Source organism: Thamnophis sirtalis, unplaced genomic scaffold, assembly GCF_051295495.1.
Source record: "Thamnophis sirtalis isolate CommonGarterSnake01/CBP01778 unplaced genomic scaffold, rThaSir2_p1.2 scaffold_1, whole genome shotgun sequence".
NCBI classification, from domain to species: Eukaryota; Metazoa; Chordata; class Lepidosauria; order Squamata; family Natricidae; genus Thamnophis; species Thamnophis sirtalis.
In genome coordinates, this window is record NW_028261381.1 from 52,592,021 (window position 1) to 52,617,325 (window position 25,305).

The window sequence follows — 25,305 nt, forward strand, 5'->3', positions numbered from 1 at the left end:
GGTCCTGTCCCCCCTCCTATTTAACATCTACATGAAACCGCTGGGTGAGATCATACACCAGCACGGGATTAAATACCATCAATATGCGGACGATACACAATTGTATCTGTCCACCCTGTGCTAACTCAGTGAAGTGGTAGAAATGATGTGCCAGTGCCTGGAGGCTGTCAGGGTCTGGATGGGAACGAACAAGCTTGCACTCATTCCCGACAAGACTGAGTGGCTATTGATGCTCCCTCCCAAGGATGGTCCATCTATTCCATCTCTTAGCCTGGGGGGTGAAATTATATGCCCCTCAGAGAGGGCTCGCAATTTGGTAGTCCTCCTGGATCTGCAGATGACATTAGAACACCACTTGTCGGCTGTGACCAGGGGGGCCTTGCCCAGGTTCGCCTGCTGCACCAATTGCGACCCTACCTGGACCGGGAGACCCTTCGGATAGTCACTCATGCCCTCGTCACCTCAAGACTGGATTACTGTAATGCGCTCTACATGGGGCTGCCCTTGATGAGTGTTCGAAGACTCCAGTTAGTCCAGAATGCAGCCGCGCGAGCGATTGTGGGTGCACCTAGGTACACCCACATTACACCTATCCTCCACGAGCTGCACTGGCTTCCCATTGGTCTCCGGACACACTTCAAGGTGCTAGTCGTTACTTTTAAAGCCCTACATAGCATCAGAGCTGGCTACCTGAGAGACCGCCTCCTGCCAGTTACCTCCCAAAGACCAATTAGATCGCACAGACTAGGCCTCCTCCGGATTCCATCTGCTGGCCAATGTCAGCTGGCGACTCCCCGGGAGAGGGCCTTCTCTTTTGCAGCTCCGGCCCTCTGGAACGATCTCCCCATTGAGATCCGGACCCTTACTACCCTTCCGGCCTTCCGTAAAGCAACCAAAACTTGGCTGTTCCGGCAGGCCTGGGGCTGTTGAATTATCCAGCCCCACTTTACGTTATGAATGTTGCTGTAATTTTAAACTGTTGTTTTATTTTTTATATTCCCCCCCCCTTTTTTATTGTAAGCTGCCCTGAGTCTTCCGAGAGTGGGCGGCATACAAAACTAATAAATAAATAAATAAATAAATAAAACGGCCGCAAGTCTCCCGAGGAAGACGCTGGACACCGGTGTGTGTTTGTGTGTGGCGGTGGCTCCTGCTGCTGCTCCCAGTAATGCAGGCTTCTTGCATTAAGTTGCAGGAGCACCGATTCCAGCAGCTGCATTTGCCTTGAAACTTGCTGTCCCGGCAACCTGAAGGGGACATTCTCCCAGTGGCAACTCTCTCAGGAAACTTTCTCTCTTGCCATGCAAGAACCTCCTGTTCCAGTCTCCCTTTCCCTTACTACATTAAGACCTCCATGCTTCCCATTCCCGCTGGAAGCATGCAGGCCATGCGAGCGAGCAGGCATGCAAGGCCCCCAATGATTTGATGGGAGCCGGGAGGAGCCAAACTGCACCCAGCCATCCTTACTCCCTTCTGGCTAATGGTGGGAGCTCCTTAGAGGCCACTGGGAGAACGTCCCCTTTGGGTTGCCAGGACAGCAAGTTTCAAGGCAAAACACAACTGCTGGAATCGCCTTGTTTCCAAGTGGGCTCCCCCACAATTGGAAATGAGGCGGCTGTCAAAGACAAGGGAGAGTGCCCCACGTGGCTTGTTCAAACAGCAGAAGAAGGTATAGGAGGGGAGTTTGGCTGTTTGAAAAGCCCCGCGTGGAACTCCCCTCCTGTTCCTTCTTCTGCTGTTTGAACAAGCCACATGGGCCATGCTCCCTTGCCTTTCACAACCACCTCATTTCCAATGGGGGGGGGAATCCATCTTTTTCCTCTCTCTCCATGGATCCCTGCCCCAATTGGAAATGAGGCAGCTGTGAAAGACAAGGGAGTGTGCCCCGCGTGGCTTGTTCAAACAGCAGAAGAAGGAACAGGAGGGGAATTCCACGTGGGGCTTTTCAAACAGACAAATTCCCCTCATGTTCCTTCTTCTGCTATTTGAACAAGCCACGCAAGGTGCGCTCCCTTGTCTTTCACAGCTGCCTTGTTTCCAATTGGGGTGGGGATCCATGGAGAAGGAGGAAAAAGATGGATTTCTCTCCCCCCCCATTGGAAATGAGGTGGCTGTCAAAGACAAGGGAGCATGCCACGTGTGGCTTGTTCAAACAGCAGAAGAAGGAACAGGAGAGGAGGATTCATTGGACAAGCTCACTAGCGTGTGCTGCTCTCTACTCTGACAGCCGGCTTGTTTCCAATAAAGGGGGTGGAGAATCCATGTGATTTCCTCCCTCTGCATGGATTCCCCATCCCCTTCATTGGAAACGAGGCGACTATCAAAGAGAAGAGGGCAGCGCATGCCACATGTGCTTGTTGGGGGCCTCTGTAAGAACTGGTATGCTAAGGCATGCTACATTTCACCAACCAGTACGCCTGTACCGGTCGATACTGGCTGAAACCCACCCCTGCTGTGTCCCCCCCCTTTTACTGATGATGCAGGAGCAGGGCTTTGATCACATGATCACAGTTACCCTCTTGATTTTTTTTGACAATTCCCATGCAGCTGTTCCAGGTATTAATAGAATATAATCCTCTCTAATATGAGATTACTAATGTCTACAGTATTTTTAATTATATGAGCTTCATAGATCCTGGAATACACTTCCCAGTGAAGTTTGGGTGGTATCTTCTTTGATACAATTTTGATGCCAGTACAGATTTAAGGAAAAAACATGATCTAATTTAGTTTATCTCTGGTCTCTTTGGTCTTATATGGCATTATGAGACTTATTGTTGACTGATTTGTTGCATGCAATGAACATGTTACTTTGCTTTCATTCTGGTTGTAAGTTGCTCTAAAGAGTTAGGATGGCATGTAAATTGCCTTGCATAAATTAAGGAAAAAAGGCATGCTAAAGTTGCATCCGATACAAATATCTTTGACTTTCACCTTCTTATCCCCTCCATAAAAGTGGGGAAAAATGAAGATTTGCCATAATACTATAAATGGCCACACTCAATTAAAAAAATATCAAAATAGTTACATCGAAAGTGTCTTTGCTCTGGGGAAAACCTGTGCTACCATTCTCCTGTTATGTATTTGCTGTACTCGGGAGCTACTCAAGGTTAAAACTAATAGTACTGACCAACAAAATCAAATAGATATATTTATTTTACACAGAGCTAAAAGGTGGAAAAATCAGATAAGTTAAGTAACCAGACGCCTTGAAGAATTGTGTTTGGCTTGTCACTACAAAAGCAAAACAACTTCCCACTAACCTGGTTTGCATATCCCAAACTAATTTACAGATCACAACATGTTCATCCAATAATAAGCCGTTGATGAAATATAACTCAAACAATAGCATTTACGCTATATACTTTAGAAGGGGATGTGAAGATACAAAGATTGATATGTAGTAATGGAAATTGCAATCCACACTAAATATTTTATTTAGAAAAATCTGTGTGAGAGGATTTACTGCTGGTGTATTAACTTAGTACAGGTTGCTACAATGGACAATTCATTTTCTAAAAATGGTTGGCAATGTAACAAAAAGTTTGGCTCATTTACATGTACGTATGTATAAATGTACAACCACTCTTCATTTAGCAAGTACTTAGGTTAGACAACATAGACAAAAACAACTGTAATAATTATTGTCCAACCAAATGTTGCATGCCTGACAATAACCCACATTGGAACAAGAGTATTCTGTTTGTTGCACAAGAAAGTTAACACAGTGCTTCCAAAATCAAGGCTGGGCGCCATAGGAGAATCTCAATGAAGGCACAAAAGGAAAACAGATCTTATGCCTACTTATGAGGGAGAAACTCAACAGTTCAAAAACAGCCAGGCTCTATTTGTCTAGCGGGCAAGATTCATTGCTTTCAGTGGGTATGAACAACTACAATTCTCAATGGAGCTATTAAACATCCTTCCAAAAATTCTCCTATTTGGAGAATAAGCAAAGTAAATGGACGTAAGTAGTGTAAGCCCTTCATTTTAGGTCTTCCCCTCTCAGTTGACTTCATAAGAGTTTGGTATTTAATTAATAGTTAGGTTGTTTGCTTTCCTTCTTTAAAAAACATTGAGTTTAGCTGTACTGGTCTGTATATTTGTCTGTTTTTTGAGGAGGAGAAGTTGGGCTCCAACTATGAGCCTTGGAATAAGATCCTCTTTGAACTGGGAAAATTAATTTAGTTGGGAGAGGCCAAAACATTAGGTTGGTTCACTTATGGCTTGTGCAGGAAGATGATAGTGGTTTTAAAGAGGAAATAAGAGTTTCCTTTGGAAGAGTTGTCAGTCAATGACTTTCATCATTTCTACAAATAAATAAAAGGTTTTGAATATAGGGAGGTTAGAAATTAGTTGACCAAGCAACCTCATAGAGGCCAGCTCTGGTTTCAGCATGTTTGCCATTAAATTAGCAATTCTCAACCATTCAATCAAGTAATCTCCACTTTACTTAGGCCTGTACCAGTGCTAGGAGCACTGGTTTAATATAATAAAAGAGAGAGGGGGGAGGGGGGAGGGAGGAATGCTTAGTGAACAGTTACTAGAGGAGTTGTCTCTAGAAGATTCTTCCCTACATGTCAATTATTATTATTAGTAATTAATTATGAACATGTTATTTATGAACATGCTCACCGAATTTACTGATGTTTGATTTCATAATAGTCAAGATATGATAATGCAACAAAGATTTTATAGATACCTCAACAACGAATTATTATTATATCTTAAATTCTCATAATTTACCATCAACCTCACCGGACTAAGATTATCAAATCTCAAGATAAAAACACCAGAGAAAATTACTGCATATTACTTTTACTTATTGGCCGCAACAAACTCAGCATATATTTTCCCTTCACTGGATTTCACTATGTCTTGCTTTCAGTCATGTGCAATAACAAAACCTATTTCATCTAACAAATAATACAATAACAGAAACTCTTTCATCCAGCAAATAATACACTTTTCCTTGATTGGCTTGGCTTAGTTTGTCATCTGAACACTGCTAATTGTGGCTTATTCAATAAAGGATGGTTAAATAAAGCCAGGTTTATTATAAGATATGAACCAGGCCAGTACATTGCATGGTGGACTGCAAACACATTGGACTGGGGATGTCCAGCCTTGCACTTTGAAAAAAGCTATTGACATAGGTAACCAAGTACATGATAAACGTAGCTGGTTCCCAAACCACTTTTCCTAAGCAGTCCCCCCCTTATAACACTCTGGGGCTTCTTCACAACACAAATCCATTATTGCTGTGATTCTGAGTCCACATGCAATTCAAACTTTGGCCACCATTATCCTGCCTCTATAGTGGTGGTGGAAGTTCATGCAACAAGTACACCTAGAATTAAGTGAACCCAGTTCTGCCTAGATATTAACAATATTCCCAAGCAGAAATAGCAATGCTCTTCTGGAAAAAAAAACTGGACAATCACCTTGGGGAGTTCAAAATCCCAACCAATCCAAATTTTGGGGTAGCTGGTAGGGTTACATCAGCTAATCTAAAGGCTTCATTCAGTAAAGGTAACAATTATCAGTCAGATAAAGCATTTGAAGGAACTGAATTGACAGGCAGGAGTTAGCACCCGGCATCTCTGCAGGAAACAACATGAGTTTATCTCCAAAGACAATTCAGTGAAACTTTGCCAAGCCCGTTGTTAACAGCTGCTACTTTTCACATACACTCGTCAGCTAGCATCATACATAGAATGACCTCTAAATTTTACAGTTTCGGCATTTAAGAAATTCTATTTATTTAATACAATTTATTCTAGTCTTTTTTAGATATGAGCTGGAGGATTCCCTAGGCCTCCAAAGCATCAGTTTTATTGACTACTTGAAATCTTACTCACTTCCCATGTGGCTCTGGAGAGTTTTTTCAACTCACCATCTTACTATCAAACTTAATTTTATACTCAGCTCTATCTTTAAAAATACCTTTAATTTATTTAAGAGTTAAGTACAATATAGCTTTTCTACTGTTTATATTTTTAAATGTTGGTCTACCATTAAGGTAAAAGTAAAGGTTTCCCATGCCCAGTCGTGTCCAACTCAAGGAGGTGATGCTCATCTCCATTTGCCAAGGGAGCCACCAGTTTCCAAAGACATTTCTGTGGTCATGTGACCAGCATGACTATACCTTGAGGTGTATGGAACGCTGTTACATTCCCACCAAAGTGGTAGCTATTTATCTATTCACATCTGCATGATTTTGAACTGCTTGATGGGCAAGAACTGGAGCAAGGAATGGGAGCTCACCCTGTTGCGTGGCATTTGGGTTTCAAACCCGGACTGCCAGCTTTGCAGCTGACAAACTCAGCATCTTTCACCACTGAGCTATTGCACCCCCTTTACCTACCATACAGCCGCATCTATTGTATAGAGCAGGGGTGTCAAACTTAAGGCCCGCAGGATGGATTCGGCCCATGGGGTGCTTAGATCTGGCCCATAGGGCTACCCTGTAAACAGTGAAGGACCAGCCCACAGTGCCTCTGCCACACACGGCCCTCCCAGGCTACGTTTTCAGCCATGATGGCTCCTGCAGTCCTCTACCAACGAAAACAGAGCTCCCAGAGGGCTGCAGGAGGCTGAAAACAGGGCCTAGGGATCCACACGCACCCCCAAACTCTGTTTTCACTGGCAAAGGGCTGCAGGAAGTCATTGTGGCTGAAAACAGAGCTCTGGAGCCCATTTTCACTGGCAGAGTGCTTGAGCCACTACAGGAACCCCGAGACGAGTGACATGAAGCTGGCCCACCCTGGCCACGCCCACCCTGGCCCCCGAGGTCAAACACAACTCTGATGTAGCCCTCAATGAAATCAAGTTTGACACCCCCGGGTATAGAGTGTATGTTATAACAATAAAATAAATAAAAAAGAAGACATTCAATAATCTTGCTATAGGAAACACACTGTGGTTTATCATTCTGCACTAGGAGATCTAAGGACATTTATATAAAGATATTCACAAAGGTTTCATGAGAAAGACTAATACTACTGAGCCCATGAGAACTTCATTGAGAAATTGAGTACGCCCTCTGATGAAACAGACCCACCATTGGCTTGCAAATTTCCATGCTGACGATGCAGATGTGTTCATAAGGGCTGCCAATACCGCACACTTAATCCAGCAATTGCTTCCCTCTGTGGTGTGGCCCTTGGGGCCCAGCAAGACAAGCATCTCCCTGAGGATGTACTGCCGAGGTTGGACAACATCTAACATATACATAACCTCCTTTCAAAACCTCTGTGTGAATGTGTCTTCTTGAGCAATAGTTGTACAGCTAATGAGGAATGATGCAGCACATTATACTAAAGGTCCTTATTTTGATTATCCTTACAAGACAGAATTTTGTCAAGAGAAGATGCAAACATATTCATTCACCCAAATTGATACATCCACGAAGGGCTTTTTGAGTGTGTGTGTGTGTGTCCATTCTACTTTACCAAGAGGAGTGAGCAAGCTGGCTTTCACAGTCATATTTATCTCTGTTACTCCCACCTCTCAAGGGAGATCTGTTTATTAATGTGCCACTTCCCTTGATAAATTACTAAATAGAAAGAAAAGCCTTGTACTCGGTCCTCGCTGCTCCTTCCCATCATGATTTATGCTTGCTGTGTCAGCTCTGCCATTGGTTCTCATTAATTTGACCACTGTAGAAAACTTGATGTCCAAGAGCAGCCCAGGTTTTATTGGTGCAACCATTTAGAGACCTCTAATCTTTTTTTTCAGGGTATAAAACTCTGCTGGAAGCTAATCCAAGTTGGGGCTTGGATTAATTATTAGATGGACTACTGAAATAAAAAGTTTGATTCCCAGTTGTCCCCAGCTGTGTTTACTCACTTAACTCCCTTCAAAGTCAAGATATAAATACACAAATCTGAAATTGTCCCTACCTCCTCCATCATACTACTGGAACTTCTATGACACAATCAGGAGTTCTCAGAGGAGCACAAATACCATCGGGGTTTGTCCACTATCCTGCACTGGACTTCCCACTTTATTTCCACATTGGGATCAAGGTTAAGATTGTATTAATCTGTAAAAATGCTGCCTATGTGGTGTATCATGGGTGGATAGAGAATGAAGGTTGAGGGGAGATATGAATGGGGAAAATATGGATGCATGACAGATACAATCAGCTCTGCTCTCTGAATTGTTAGATTTTGTTACAATCTGTAGACATGTAGACATTTTTCAATGCTAACTAACCAAAAATCACATTACCTGCCTTGTGGCTTAATCCTTAGTTTGTCCCCTTTATTATCTTCCTGGGATATTATTAAGAAAACCAGAGGTTCATGCTCTCATTATCTAGCATGGGAAAAGCATCAATCCACCCACCCACCCACCCACCCACCCACCCACCCACTATTGTGTAGTTAATTCAATCTAAAACTTACTGATGTTCTTCCCCTTGCTCTAATGTCCATCATAACAAGAACACTGGATTGAGTCTGCAGGACATTCTTACAGACCACCCTCTGTGAATTTATATTTCATCACCAAAAATCAACCGGTTAGCTTTGACTTATGAAAAAATTTGTTTGCCGTTGGGTAGAGTATTGAAGTGTATCATCATCATCATCATCATCATCATCATCATCATCATCATCATCATCATCATCATCATTATCATGATCATCATCCAATTCTCTGTGAACCGCGATAGTCATTGAAACCAAAACATTCTGCCAAATCACACTTCAACATCAGTTTATGTCTTAGTTAGTAAAGAGGCATTAGGAGTCCTTGTAGATTCTAAATGTTGTTATGCACGTGTCTGATAAAATAGATGATATCAAGGCTTGGGTAGATGCCTGACAAAATGTCTTTTACATTCCCTATTTGTTTCCAGGGACTGGTAACTGAAGTTGGTTTTAGTTAATCACTGGTTCTGTTAGTCTTCTGAAGGGCATTCCAGACCTGATATTTCCTTTAGGTATCGAACCAGCATATCTGTTGAGACTTACATGTAGGGTGAGTTAGTTTCTTTTTGGTTAGTGTAAAAAGACTACCATTGTATAGTTTATGTGACTTTATTAGGCTTTTTGTATCTTTTTAACTTTTTTATTTTATTAGGCTTTCAGTTTATTTTTTTATTTTACATTATATTATGTTTTTATGCATTGTTAGCCACCCAGACTCACTATTTTGAAACAGGCAATCATATAAATCACTTAAATAAATATAAATGATCTCTTGTATCCACGACCCAAAAGCAAGGGAAAGAAAAATTATTTTAGGAATTATTGCTGCCTTTGTTGCAGTAATTTGTCTTTGTACTTTCTTGGATCTATGTCTAACTGATGCCTCAGTGAAAGATTCTGTGAAGCCAACATCTGTATGGCCATGACCATCATCATAGTATCTTATCAAACTATGCTGATATTTTAGTTTCACTTCTGAGGAAGTAGATAGGGGGGAGTTTAGAGACAAACAATCCTTCGTTATCTCTAAAATGGACAGATTACATGCAAGGAAACAAGGGTAATAAATGAGTACATATGTCAGGATGTTCTTGGACAGAGAAGTGACCTGCCAGCATTTTAAAAGAGCACACAGGAACAAAGTACTTTTGTATATGCAAAAAGTATTTTTAAAATCATATAAGGCATGGGCATTCATTAAACAAATGAAAAATGGACACATTGTGGTATGCATATTTAAAGTACTATAACCATCCCTGTTGCCCTCTTCTATTCGTTGTTCTACAACAGGGGTGTCAAACTGGTGGTCCACCGGCCAGATGCATCACATGCAGGCCACACCCACCCCAGTTCCGTGAATGGGAAAAACATTGTGAAACATCACGTGCTGGCAATGTGACGCAGCAAGTTTGATACCCGTGCTCTACAACATCCACAATAATCCTTGTCATCGCTTCTCCCTAGGCTCAATCTTTTTGATGATTCTATCTAATATACTAGCCCACACTCCTACTAGTTATATAAAAAGGGAATCAGGAGTTATGAGGAGCATGAAAGGATATTCACAATATAGTATTCACAATTATTTACAAAATATCAAAACCATTAAAAGTTACTGAAAGTAATGAAGAATCGGTAGGAGAAATAAATGAGGGAAGCAGGTTTGATTAAAACAACTATTACAGCTAACAAATTATTGTGGGGAAGCAAAATGGAAGATTGAAATATAATGTGAAAGAAAAGGATGGGAGTTGAAAAAAATGGAAACCTTTAGAAATCAATTAACTGACTAATATGGGGATAACGCATGGTAAAATTAGAATGAATAAAAATCAGTTGGTTGTTGACAAGAAAGACTGTGTTCTTCCTTCCCACAGCCATATAAGAATAGATCTTAATACAGTAACACAATAGCAGAGTTGGAAGGACCTTGGAGGTCTTCTAGTCCAACCCCCTGCTTAGGCAGGAACCCTATACCATTTAAAACAAATGGTTATCCAACATCTTCTTAAAGACTTCCAGTGTTGGGGCATTCACAACTTCTGGAGGCAAGCTGTTCCACTGATTAATTGTTCTGTCAGGAAATTTCTTCTCAGTTCTAAGTTGCTTCTCTCCTTGATTAGTTTCCACCCATTGCTTCTTGTTCTACCCTCAGGTGCCTTGGAAAATAGATTTCCTCTTCTTTGTGGCAACCCCTGAGATATTGGAACAGTGCTATCATGTCTCCCCTAGTCCTTTCTATTAAACTAAACATACCCAGTTCCTGCAACCGTTCTTCATATGTTTTAGTCTCCAGTCCCCTAATCATCTTTGTTGCTCTTCTCTGCACTCTTTCTAGAGTCTCCACATCTTTTCTACATTGTGGCGACCAAAACTGAATGCAGTATTCCAAGTGTGGCCTTACCAAGGCATTATAAAGTGGTATTAACACTTCATGTGATCTTGATTCTATCCCTCTGTTTATGCAGCCTAGAACTGTGTTGGCTTTTTTGGCAGCTGCTACACACTACTGGCTCATATTTAAATGGTTGTCCATTTAAATATGAGCCAGCAGTGTGCAGCAGCTGGCAACCAAGATATATTTGTCAGTGTATATCTTTCAGTCAACTCGCAATCATGACATTTTCCCTGTACTTCCATACCAAGATGTTTACCTGAACAAATGCCTCAGCTATTTATCCATCCATCCATCCATCCATCCATCCATCCATCCATCCATCCATCCCCAAAGTCATCCTGAATTATCCCAGTTCAAGCCAGCTTCCAGGTTCAATTTCAGTTGGAGTGCAGCTTGTTCCAGTTTAGTGGAGACTCTTATAAATGAAAAGATAATCATGCACCAATAGGAAACATCAGATTTAAATACAAACTATTTCTGTTCTTTAAAGCAATCCATTTAATTAATGGCATTATCAAGCAGCTTTGAGCAATTACATCTACTTTTTATTTAGGTTTATATTTGCTTCGTATTGACTGATATTTCCTGCCCTGTTTATATGCACACAGACTTTTCTATCCCTAAAGCTATTCATACTTTAACTCTTTTGGAAAAGAGCTGAAAGTTCAGAAAGGACTCAACAGAGCTTCACTTCACCTCCTTTGGTGCTTGATCAAAAAAGGAAGCTCACTCCTAAATGGTTGGATGGATATCTCTTCTGTGCTCCTTCTGTTTTTGTAAATGAAGTAAAATCCTATTCATAGGACACCAAATCAGAAGCAATATTAACTTAAGCTGAAGCAGGGTAAATAAATATATCATCAGAGTTCTGTGTCAGGCAACCCCTTTATCGCCAAACAGCATGTGGCTGAGCTTTGTAATGTTCTTGTGATTTTTAAAAATGTTCTGGAGTGTCACACCGCATCATGTTTGTTCTGGCACAGGTGATGTCTTAAGAGGCAAATTTCTTAGGGTCCTTTAGTTTTGTAGTTCAAGGTATTCCAAGATCCTTCTTGAGCAACACAAAAGCTGTCTCACCACCCTTACAAATCATTAAGGCTCCTTAAACCAGCATAAGTAAATGGGATTTTTGAAGAATCCAGGACTCAGCAAAATTTTAGCCAAAAGATCAGAGGAAAGAACTTTGAGAGACCCACCTGGTATTGTACTTTCTGTTGAGTGCAGTAAAATTATATTTCAACAATGCAAACACCATTGTGATGCCATATCCACGACCCGCAACAAGTATTAACTTATTTTGAAAATTGGTACCCATTTAACTTCGATAGCTCCTCTTTTTGCAATGACTAAAAAGCAGCGAAACACAAAGATCTTGAATTCATGTTAGTAAACCACATGTGACTAGATTTTGCCAGTATTTTCTATCCTCAGAAAGTTGTGACCTACACAAAGTGGAAACACTACAGTGATAGTCATTGTTATTCATCTGTAGGCATTTTTTTTTTGTGGTGGCGGCAGGGGTGGGGGGTGGGAAATCATCCCAAGGATTGAAAACCAGAGCCACAAAGAACTCTTTGGAGAAGATAAGGACTGAGGGGGAAACAAAACAGCCCTTCCAAACTAGTAGCCTTTTAAAGTTACAGATGAACCTCCTCAGATTTAAAAGCTGACCTCATTTCTTTGGAGGTTGCTAAGGTTTTATCCTCCTGCGTGAAATTAACATAAATGCAACAGGGCGGAACTGAAGTTTTACTCCACAGAGGCCTGCTGCGAATTCTTCTATGGCACATTAAAGGTTGAGTAGTTTACTGTGGCCTACCCGTCAGCAGAGAAGCCATGAGCTGGAGGGGTGGAGACACACTCTGAAAGAGGCCGATTTGAAAAGAGAACAAATGAGGGAATCTGAAGCATAGAAAACAAATTTGTGTGCTATTATTTTATTTCACTAAATTCTATAAGCAAGAGGTATATGAGCTTATACCTCTTATCAACTTTCCCATAAGCTACATGGCTAAAATTCAGTGTATATTCATTATTGATTTCTAATATGCTACTAGAGTCTGTTTTATAAAACACTCACATGGTTTAACCTGCAAAACTATATTCAAAAGATATCTTAAACTTACTACTCAGTGACAGCAATGCATAAGACTTCAAACACATGCGTTTCACAGTGGCTTTTTCCAATGGTATTGGCAAAGTTCTGGTAAACTTTCTCCTACTTAAGCCCCAATATTGTCATTAGTTAGAACCTGCTCAACGGTTTCCTTATTTCCAGTTGTTCCCACCTTATCTATATTTGTGAAAGGAAGGAAGCTGGAACATAAAATCCAGCCACATTAAGCACTTGTTAATCACATTTATTTAATGGAAGAGTTCATAGCATCTCCCCACTGAAAACAGTTAAAAGCGCTTCAGCTATGATGACATGTCTGTAGTCTCTCAACAACTTGAAGAGATCCTCATCTCAAAACCTGTACTAATTCTTCAAAATTAATTCCTCCCTTTCTTAACTGGTTTGAAGGCTGGAGCTGTTCAAAGCATGAAGTTTAACAAGCAAGCAAAACTTTAGATGAGAACCTTTTCCCTCTCCGTCCCTCCCAGTTTCTGAAGAGGCGGGGTCCAGCATTTGTTTTTGCACTGTGAAGCGATCGTGCCCGCTCTCACTTAGCATGGCAGAGCCTTTCAGTTCACACATCTTAGTTTCCCAGTGACTGCCAAGTTTAATGAGGGTGTTTGTTATCCAGTAGAACTGGGGATTTTAGCAAGACAAGTTGTACATTCTTTAAGAAGAGTTTGCAAAAACAAGCAGGGGAGAGGTTGGTCCTATTATTTGGCCATGTGGCAAAACAGGGCCTTCAGCCACATGGAGGAAGTAAGAGGATGTCAAGTAACCCAGTGCTTCCAACAATCTTGTCTTTCTTAAGACACCTGGGGGAGAGCACACAGGGAGATTTTTATGATCAATGTTACAGTGTCATTCACCCACCTGAGAAGTGGTCATTCCAGCAAGAACATTCCTGAACATGGATCCAGCCAGAAGAGGCTCTTTTACTCACCATCTACAGGGCTGAGGTAATCATGAAGATGCGTGGCCCCGGCTGTTGCTCCACTCTGCATGAGGAGGTCCCCATAAGGATTCGGGTGGCTGGCCATGAACGCCATCTGGTGATAGTAGTCTGCAGGGCTGGCTCCTGGAGGAGGATGGGGAAGGCCAAAGAGACTCCTCTCTTTTAGATGCTCATGAGCTACTGCGCAGGGAACAAGACAGGAGCAGAGGAGAGAAGAAGGGTAAAATGTTTCCAGACAGCAAAATAACTGCAAAGATGTTAGAAACTCCCTGTTCCCTGCCAAAACTGTGTAGTTGTAACTCTGACGTGTGCTCACTCTCGACAAAAGACACCAGGCTGGGGCCCTCTACATTCCTCTATTTCCGCAAATTTATAAACAATCTCTCATTTCTAACCCCCCCTCCAAAATAATCCTGCTGTATGAACACACAGTTCACAAGGGAGAAGGAAAAAGAGAGAAAGAGGGGGAGGGAGGGAATGGAGGAAAAGAGGGGAGACTTCTGGATGCAGAAATGTTGTTGAAATTAACATCCTGCCTTTTACAAAAGAAAAAGACAGACAAAGCCTAGTTAATGAGAAGCAGCAAAAGAAAATTAAAGCAGGGATCTAATAAACTCTCTCTCTCTCCCCTCCCTCTGTGTGTGTGTGAGAGAGAGGGGGAGAGGGGGCAGTTATAGTGTGCCTGGCAGTGGAAAACCATTTAGCTTGCCAGAACCAATTATCCTCACTTTTGCCCATTTGTGAATTTTCAAACCTGCCTGCCTCTATGCCCATTCTACACCGAACTTATTTACAAAGGGAGGAGGGGGAGGAGGGAGGGACGAGGAGAGAGAGGGAGGGAGAGAGAAATTTGAAAGCCAAGATCAAGACCCCTTTCTAATGCCAAATAATAATAACATTTCTTCTGCAGGAAGAAAGAAGATTCAGGGGTCATACTGAGAGGAAGAAAGACTATTAAGAGCAATAAAACACATCTGTAGCTTACTTAATGCAGAAGCTTGGAAGCTTAACACTTGCTAAAGGGAAATGCCCCTGGGATCAACAAAACCAAGTCAGCAATGAGAGAGAAACTAGATTTTACCAGATGCGTTACATCCTTCTAGCTGAGGACATGCCTCATACCATCCAGTTCTTATTCTGTAGAGATGAAGTTCTAGCTTCATCCCATATATAGAGGAAGTGTAGATATTTTCTTTTGACTTTACTACTAAGTAACAGATAAGCACCAAGATACAGAATCTTCTACATAGGAGAAGCTAGTTAGGAGGCTGCTTTTTACTGAAATCCATTTTGATGCCACTTACTTTTGATATTGTTTTCAAGAATAAATTAGTGAACATGAATAGTATAGCTAACAGTATTCTAAATTATTATTTTCAGTCTTCCACCTTTTTCTCCATTAAACAGATCTACCTCCTCTTTTTCTCTTTCTCTTAACATTAACTATAATAAATATTCAATGTATAGCTGTTAACAGATGGCAAATGGTGACATGTGATTTCTGGTCTTCTTTTCATGTAGTCCCCTTCCTCCACCCCACCTCACTCTTTCTTTCAGATTCCTTGGTAATCTAGAGGTCAGCCTGGAAAGTTAAACAAACAAATCAGTTCAGAAAGAAGGTAAGGGCAACATACTTCCATATTATTACCAAGAAAACTGGATGGCCATGACAGGAAATCAGCAAGAGTCAAGCTTGATTAGAAGACTTGACCTTTGCTTCCCTTCATGAAGACCGATAACCAGACCTTGAGAAATTTGAAAACCTTCACCCTGCAAGTCCTGGAGAACATTTGGCCTGCAAAGTTGGTCATTTGGTTTGAGAATTTGACCCAGTATCCTTTCTTATCAGCCTGCTGTTGGTCAGCTGAAGAAGGCCTTACATTGAACCATTGCTCTCTGGAATGGGAAAATTCGCTGCAGCCATCTTGTTGTGGCCAACTCGCCACAGCCATTTTGCTGCAGCCAACCTGCCTTGGGACAACTCGTCATGGTAATTCCACTCAATGCAATAAATGTTATTCGTCACTGTTTCTTCAACATTATTTCCACTTTTGTCAATGGAAATAAATTTAAAGAAACAGTGGCATCTAACATTTATTGCTTTGAGTTTTCCTGCATGGAATTGTCCGTAGCAAGATGGCTGTGATGAGTTGGCTGAGGCAAGTTATCCTAGACCCATTGCTCTCTGCCTTTCCTTTGAATGCATACAGTTCAAGGATAGGCAGGTATGAGTGTGAGGACTACATCCATTCATCCATGACCCAATCCTATTGAACCATGTTTTGTCAATATTTCATTTAAAAATAATTTTTAAACTTTTAAATAAATAAGGAATTTGTCTTTCCCTTTTTTTATCTCATTAGATATCATCATGAAATGAATCACAAAGAAAACATGAAAACTCTATGGAAATCTTTGATACAATAACAAGGGTGTAGCTCCTGGTCAATATAATCCAAGAAAGATATTGCAGAATTGGGAAATATACAAATAAGATATGATATAGAAGAATATTATTAGTGAAAAGAAAATGAAGAATATTAGTATATTCTTATTAGTTTTCTTCCCTTTAATACTAGTACATTATACATTATAAGTTACAAGGACTAAAACTACCCATGATGTAAATGCAGTCTGATTGCCTTTCTATCAGAGAAAAGAAAGGGTCAAAGGTCCACCCACCCATCCTCCAATTCATTGGAGAATATGGGGAATTCTAGGATCATACACAGGAAGAATTTGCAGAGCAGCTTTGGTTCTGAAAGATCTGTAAGATCCAGTAAGGTTCAAGTTGTGTGATCCAAGAATTCCAGTGCCTCTATATAAAGGCATGGAGTTGTTGTAATTAAAATAAATGTTAATTTATTTAAAGAAGCAGATTGAAATTAGACATCAAGAAAAATGTCTTAAAGACTGCATAACAATGCAATAGACTGCCTTGGAAGTGTTTAAATAAGGCAGTGGGTTGGATTAGATGATCTTCAAGATTCCCCCAAGTGTTTATATTCAAGATTATGTGCACTCATATATAATTAACAAAAGGCCAACCTGTTGGTAGAATGATTCATCTCTTCATTCATGAACGTAACTAATTCATAAATGTAAAGTTATGATTTGGAAATATTACTATTAGCTATATTACTATGATGGATTTGGTAGGTGTATAAAAAAACACCCATGACAGATTTCATTGGGAGTAAAGGGATCTAGCTCACAACCTTTGCAGCAGATGAACGACAAGGACTGAAAACCAGTAATGTTCCTCATTCCTCATGCAAAAATTCATATAAAATGTACTTTGGGGAAAAAATATTCATAACAGAACATATACAGTACCCTTGCATGCAAAAGGTTTGTTTTAAAGCAAGTATTATAAATAACTGTATTTGCAAGTCTATACTAGAAATAATCACATATAAAACCTTGTCTATTATGAAAAGTTGTGCATTGCATAAAATTGTGAACAATATTATCAACAATGTAAAAAAATAATAATGGAACAGAATAATATTTGTAAGTCTGTAATACTGACCTGGACCTGATGTAGACTGATGTGTATATTGCTATTATCGTCCAAAAGGATCATGGATATTTACATTAATGGTAATTAACCTAGAGAATCCCAAAAATGTTTTTCCAAAAGGCAACTGGATTTTGTTTCTCCTTGAAGACATTTCGCTTCTCATACAAGAAGCTTCTCCAGTTCTGATCTAGGAAGTGTTATTGTACAGACGCGCCCTATTTGCCACAAACTTTCACTTTACCATTGAGTCAATCCTCAGAGCTCCACTTACCATCAGCTGGGCTGAGACCTCTAGCCGCTGAGATCATAGACAGAGTTGGGCTGCTGTGCATGGATCGGAAGTAATGCTCCACATGGGGGTTCATGTATGGATGAGGGTGGCTGAAAGGTGAGTCTACAGGTCCCGCAGGGTGGGGTGACAGACGGATGAGGGAGATATCGGAGATAACAGGACTGCCACTTAGAGTGGAAGGTCTGGAAAAGAGGCAGAAAAAAAACCCCAACTCTTTATCAAAATCAGTCTCTTTAACTGCTGGAACACGAATAGACTATAAAACCAGAAGGTAAGGAAGACCAAATACTGATAGTCCTTGTTTAGCGATTGGGACACAGTAACTGTGTGCTGCAGTTGCTAGGTTGAAAATCACATTATTACAACACTTCCATTTCAGTCATTAAGCAGCTAACCATGGGAGTTAAGTGAAACATCACATAACTGTAACTTGTGCCTTCTCCATTAACTCTGTTTGTCACAAGCCAATTGTGGAACATGTATTGTGCATTGGTTATGCTGGCTAACTACCACAGCTGGAAATCATGGCTTAGTAACATCTGCAGGGTCTCAAATTGCCTAGCCTTCCACCAACAGCAATGGGAAAAATGAAGTTGTAATTTAAAGATAAATGCTTAGGGATGCAAGTAAGCAATTTAAAATAATTTCCAAGGTCAACTGTAACTGGAAATATAGCACTTCCCAAATGCCCAGTTTCATAGAATGGGACCTCTAGACAAAACAGCATTTTATTTGTGACATAATTCTACACCATAATCCTCAGGCAAAGTTCCAGCTTCCTGTTTCAGGAAAAGCTACAGGTAATAAATAAACTGTGCCAAATCTAGTTGTTTAATTCATACATGGTAGAAAAGAGCTAAGAGAGAAAGAAAGAGAGAGAGAGAGAGAGAGAGAGAGCAAGGAATGAGAAAGCAAATAAAAAAGACTGCATTTCAGACTCAGCTAGAGATCATTATAAATAATTTTAGTCCCATCTGGAAAAAATGAAACAGGATTTAAAAAAAAAGAGTGATGTCATTAAGAAAACATCTGACAATTTAATGGTGATGACGGCTAAATTGAAGTGTGTGACTTGCAGTGGGGAAAATGAAGTGGGGGTAAACTGAAAGCAGCCCCAGATTTTCCTGAGCCATGAAACCTGCCTTAATAGATCAGTCTTGAAAGAAATTCTCTTACATACACAATAAATTCTTCCTTTCATCAATACTCCGTTTCTCCCAACAGGGTTGTGAATGCCTTTGATGGCTGCTTGAAACTATGTATTATGTAGTTCATGAGCTTTTTTAGTCAATTCAGATCAAACTAGGAGACTAACATCTAAAGCCCATTAACAAGATCCAGGATTTGCATATCAATTTTGCCTATGGCTTAGGGGTGGGGTGGGGGTGGGGAGTGAATCCTTTCTGCCCCACAGAAAAGAGGATGTCTGCATTGGTCAAAAATAAGGATAAAAAATGGCACCATGGATGCTATCTCTATCAAGGAATTGGTTGAGACCACCGTTGTACTTCAAGTCATTAAAACAAAAGCTATACCTGAACATAGAGCAATGCTAGAGAATATAAAATCATTTCTTAAAAACTAGGGAAATTTGTTACAAAAGAATATTATTATAAACAACTTCTTCTCAGAACAGACTATTCTATCTGATAATGAAAGTGAAAAGGTCCCTAAAATGAACAATGTTCATGGATAATTGTGAGCTGTACCATGTAGTCTACAGAGTTAATTTATTGACAATAAAGCTAGAGTGACTAAGTTATAGGAGGGGTGTTTTACAATTATGTTACTCAACAAATTGCATGAATTTTTTCCCTAGCTATAACATTCAGTCTGCATAAATCAACACTTCTAGTATCAAGATTGTTTTGCCTTAGGAATTGTTTACTTTACAATCATTGTATTGCATTTGATTTTTATACAAATTTTACAAAACCGCTTAATGAAAGACGGTAACATTTTTAAGTTCAAACTTTTCTATTATTAATCCCTTTTTTTCCACCATCAGAGTTGAAGCCAGTGTCTTTCTACTAATTGGATGCATGTTTCAATACTTTCCCTTTCATCATTACAGAATATATTTCTCTATTATTAATTCTCTCACACTGCCTGACACTCACATACAATTATGCTTTTCCTTGGATCATTTACTTACATCTCTTCTGGGTTTGGGGCTGCAACTTTAAAGTTATTTGCTGTCTGACCCCCTCCAGCCATTAGTTATACACCTAGAACTCCTGGTGCTTCTTACAGAATGAAAACAGTAAAGAACAAACTATTTATTAACTAGAAAAATATATGAGCACCCATCTTTTGGATGTACAGTAGCCAGACCTAACTCTTAGCAAGTTCCCCTCAATGCCTGTCTTTTAACCAAGTCAATCTAGAATTAGATTCAAAATGGATTTAAAGAACAGAGCTTCCATTAGGTAAATAATAAGGGATAAAACTATGTGATAAACCGATTCCATGATACATGCCAGACTTAAAAAAAAATCTTTTTAAAATTTTTAAATGCCTGGTCAGTTGTTTCTAGTCAATAATAGAAATTTCATCAGGGACAGGATTTTTAATAATGAGAAGAAATGGTTTTATTGACTACATTGAAAAAGTTCATTTTGCAACCCGATTTTTTACCATTCTTGTATAGAATGTTTATATGAGAACTGATTCTAGATTAGACAATTTGGTTTGAATTCTGAGAAGTGACAGTGGATAAATGTCATGAAAGAAATGTTTTGAGCTGGTAGCATCCTATCCCCAAATAGTCTCAACATCCTGGGAAAAGCGGTGTGTATTTGTGTGTTGGGGTGTTGATGGTAGCTTTGGGATTGAGATTATTAGGGATTGAGGCTGCAAAACTGTGAAACCATTGCTAACATCTTTTATCCTTTTGTCTTCTTTATTAAAGTCAGGCTATAGTTTCTATCCATTCTTTGGGAAGAAAAAATCATGAATCATTTGGGATAAACTATAGCTTTGGGCAGTTTATTTTGGAAAAATAGCAGAGGAAGTAGAATTATCCTTCTTTTCACATTCCAGATTTAATGTTGTATCCTACAGGATGGCTTATTATTGACAATTTATAGTGCAGGGCAGAGGTGGTATTCAGCAGGTTCTAACCAGTTCTGGAGAACTGGTAGCAGAATTTTGGGTAGTTCGGAGAACCGGTAAATATCACCTCTGACTGGCCCCGCCCCCATCAATTTTCTGCCTCCCAAGTCCCAGCTGATTGGAAGGAAATGGGGATTTTGCAGTAACCTTGCCCACCAAGCCACACCCACAGAACCTGTAGCAAAAGTTTTTGAATCCCACCATTGACGCAGGGAATATATATCGATTAAAAAATATAAAATAGATAAGATAACCTTTGTTATCACCTTTTCTGTGTACCCACTGTTACACATTAAAAGTGAATTTTTTTTGTTCCTGCGGTGATGTCACTTCCATGAGGGCGAAGAAATAGTAGCTCTACTAGCTTTGCTCGAGTTTCTGTGGTGAAGATCCTGAAAAAGGATGAGTTGAACCTGGAGGGATCAACAGGAGAGATGGGGAGCCTGGGCGCCGAAGGAGGAAGCAAGCAACTTCCCTATCGGACGAGGGAAAACCCTTGAAATCACCAGAGAAGAAATCAGCATCCATGGCCAATTTTGGGTGATGACTGCCGCACATGAGAGAGAGAGAAAATAGCAACACAGCAGCATTGGTGAGAATATTTTAAAACAACTAAAACAGTATACATTCTATTAAAGACCCATTGAGTTAGAATTTCAAAGCTTTGAAGCTAGCTGGATAAAGCTTAATATCGGCAGCTACAAGAAGAAAAGAAAGCAAGCAATTAACAAAAAATGAACAAAAAATTCAAAAAGTAGAAACAAAGGTAGAAAAAATGGAGAAGAGAATAGAGATGGTAGATGAGAAGCTGACTAAATAGACAATTAGGGGAAAATAGCATTTTTGGAATTAGAAAACTGGCTTCTTTCTGTGCTTTCAAAATGTAGTAGAAGAAAAGGAGGAGGATTTAGGGGAAATAATTACAGAGATTGTTGTGAACATATTACAAAAAAACAAACAAGAAGGGACATAGACGAGGTATACCAAATCCATACAAATTATGCCAGGAGACACAGGCTCCCAAAAGAAATCCACGTACACTTCACTAGAAAATCAGTAAGAGATGAAGTATATAAGAAAGTGAGAGAAGAACAAATAACATATAAAGGAAGAGAGATACAAATTCTGAGACAAGTCCCAAAAATAGTGAGAGACCAAAGAAGGCAATATCAATTCCTTACACAACAATTAATAAGGTACAATGTAATGTTCAGATGGCTGACACCAGAGGGAGTGATGATTACCTGGCAAGATAAAAGATATAAAATAGACACAGTCAAGAAAGCACATGAGTTATTTGAACATCACTTCACCGCTGAGGAAGAATAAGAGAGTAGAGAGGAACCAGAGAGTAGAAGCCAAGAAGAACAGTCAGTTGAAAACAAGGAGAAAGAGAAGAAAGAAGAAGACAGGAAAGAGAACAAATAGCACAAGAAGGTAGTAGAATAGGAATAGAGACAAGAAACGCAAGGAAACTAAGGGCGGCACACAAATAACACAATGGAACAAGAAATTAAGTTATTCTCACTAAATATAAATGGATTAAACTCCCCAGAAAAGAGAAGGCAAACTTTGACTAGATTACAAAAAATGAATATGAATATCCTCACAGCAATATACGCCCTAAATAAAAATAAAAAAAGAATTTTACAAGATGTTACACCAAAAAATAACAGAAATAGAATCTGAGGATATATGTCTAATTGGTGACTTCAATGCTATAACAGATATCAACAATGACTACAAGAGTAACAAAAGAAATAAGAAAAAAAGAATGCTACCATTTACCTTTTCGAAATGGTGCAGGAACTGAACCTGAAAGATATATGGAGAGAAAGGAACATAGGAAACAAAAAATTTACATATTATTCAAATCCCCACATATCATGGTCAAGGATAGATATGATTTGGTGAACCCAAGAATTGAGAAGAGACACAGAAGAGATTGAAATAATGATAAACACTTGGGCAGATCACAATCCAATAAAAATAACATGGAAAGGACCAAAAAAGAAAAAGAGATGGACAATGAATCAAAGAATATTGAAAGATAAAGAATATATAAAAATGATAGAAAGGGAATTGAAACTTTTCTATAAAGTAAAGAAGAAAAAAGAAACATCATTACAAAACCTATGGGACACCACAAAAGCTTTTACAAGAGGGTTGACAATAGCATATTTGGCAAGGAAAAACAAGGAAAAGAGACAAAAACAAGAAATATTAGAGAAAGAACTTAAAACATTGGAAATGGACCTGCAAAAAAATCCACAAGAAGCAAAAATAAAGGAGAAAAAAGAACTAATAAAACACAAATTAAATTTGATGACACAAGAAGAGATGGCCCCCCAAAAATCAAATTTGGAAAACAAAACTATTTTGAAAATGCGAATAAACCGGGAAGATGGTTAGCACACAAATTGAAAAAAGAAAAATAACAATACATCACTTACAAGATGAAAGGGGAAACATACAATACCGGAAAGAGGAAAAAATATATAGTACAGAAATTCTTTGAGAAATTGTACAGCAAAGAAAATATATTACAAGACAATATCGAACAATACTTAAATAAAAAGAATCTACATGAAATTGAGGAAGAGAAAAGAGAAATGCTAAACAAAAAAATTACAGTGATAGAATTAAAGGAAGCATTGAAGAGACAAAAAAATAATAAAACACCGGGTCCAGATGGTATACCTGTAGAATTTTATAAAGTCACACAAGAGCAGACAGAAACAGTGATTCTAGATTTATTTAATGAAGCACTTACAGAAGCGAAGCTACCAAAATCATGGAGAGAAGCATATATAACATTGATACCCAAAGAGGATTTGGACCATCAACAATTAAAAAATTACAGGCCAATCTCTTTACTAAATGCAGATTATAAAATCTTTACATCAATAATGGCAGATCGAATAAAAAAAATTAAATGAAATCATTCACACAGATCAAAATGGCTTCTTACCAAAACGCTAGTTAAAAAACAATATGAGAATAATTATAAACACACTAGAATATTATGGAGAATCCAGGAAAACAAGTTGCACTGGTCTTTTTAGACGCCCAAAAGGCCTTTGATAACTTGAATTGGCATTTCATTATCACACAGTTAAAAATGATGAGATTTGGAGAAAAAATTATAAAAATAATAGAATCAGTTTATTTGGCTCAGCCAGCAAAAGTAGTAATAAATAGTGACACTACAGAAGAATTTAAAATATGGAAAGGAGTGAGACAGGGTTGTCCATTATCACCTTTATTATTTATACTAACACTGGAAGTTCTACTAACAGAAATTAGAAACAATCAAGAAATAAAGAGATTAAAAATTTAAAAAGAGGCATATAAAACCCAGGCATTTGTGGATGATATGGTATTCATATTAGAGGATCCATTAAAATCAGGAATCAAATTAATTCAAAAAATAGAGGAATTTGGTAAGATAATGGGACTTAAAATTAATAAGAACAAAACAAAGATCATTACGAAGAATTTCACCAAAAAACAAGAGCAAGAATTAGAGGAAAATATGGGAATGCAAATAGTAAAAAAAGTCAAATATCTAGGAATTTGGCTGACAGGGAAATGATCAACAATTAAGGAAGATAATTATGTTAAAATGATTCAGAAAATTAAGAAAGATCTGGAAAATTTGAGGAAACTACAAATATCATTAATGGGAAGAATTGCCATTGTTAAAATGAATATACTACCAAAAATTTTATTTTTATTTCAAGTGGTACCGATTAGCCTAGGCAAAAACTTTGGGTATAGTATAGAATTGACAGAATGGGAAAACATTGGGAAATAAATTACAAATTAACAATGGTAACGGCATATAGAGAGAACATGTACAAGATGGCACCATCCACCAGTGAGAATTGTGAAAATGTTCCCGGAGTGTTCACCTATTTGTTGGAAATGCAACCAACAACATGGAACAGAATACCATATGTGGTGGATATGCACATCTGCGAAAAGGTATTGGAATAAAATAAAAGATTGGCTAGAGGCGATTACTAAACACCAAATTGCACTAAAACCTGAATTATTTTTGTTAGGAACTATAAAAGGAAATTATGAAAAAAATATTAGATACTTAATTTTGCACATAATTACGGGAGCGAGAATTCCATTTGCTCAAAATTGGAAAAATAATTATACATCAACAGAAGAAAATGTAATAAAAAATATTGGAATGTGCAGAGATGGATAGGCTCACAAAAGAACTAAAAGAGAAAGAAGAATCTGAATACTACTCCGTATGGGATTTATTGTACAATTGGCTAGTGGAAAGGGGGCGGGGGAAGCAGGAAAGCCAAAAAGAATGGAAGAAAGATCAACAAATCAATAGACAACTACAAAACTGGAAAATGATTAAAAGATAGAATTATGAGATAGACTATACCAAATAAATATTATACAAAATGACTTTTTATGAATGTGGTGTGGATGGTGTGCCT

General features: G+C 38.9%; 1 protein-coding gene across 1 annotated transcript in view; it reads right to left on the minus strand.

Moving 5' to 3' along the window:
- The window catches only part of GLI2 (GLI family zinc finger 2), a 329,813-nt gene that overhangs the window by 40,690 nt on the left and 263,818 nt on the right, over positions 1–25,305 (minus strand). Inside the window, exons 4-5 of the mRNA XM_087712078.1 lie at positions 17,702–17,904; positions 13,896–14,087 (exon numbers count right to left, since the gene is read on the minus strand). Of these exons, the coding sequence (XP_087568204.1) occupies positions 13,896–14,087; positions 17,702–17,904 (395 nt within the window). The remainder of the gene's footprint in view (positions 1–13,895; positions 14,088–17,701; positions 17,905–25,305) is intronic.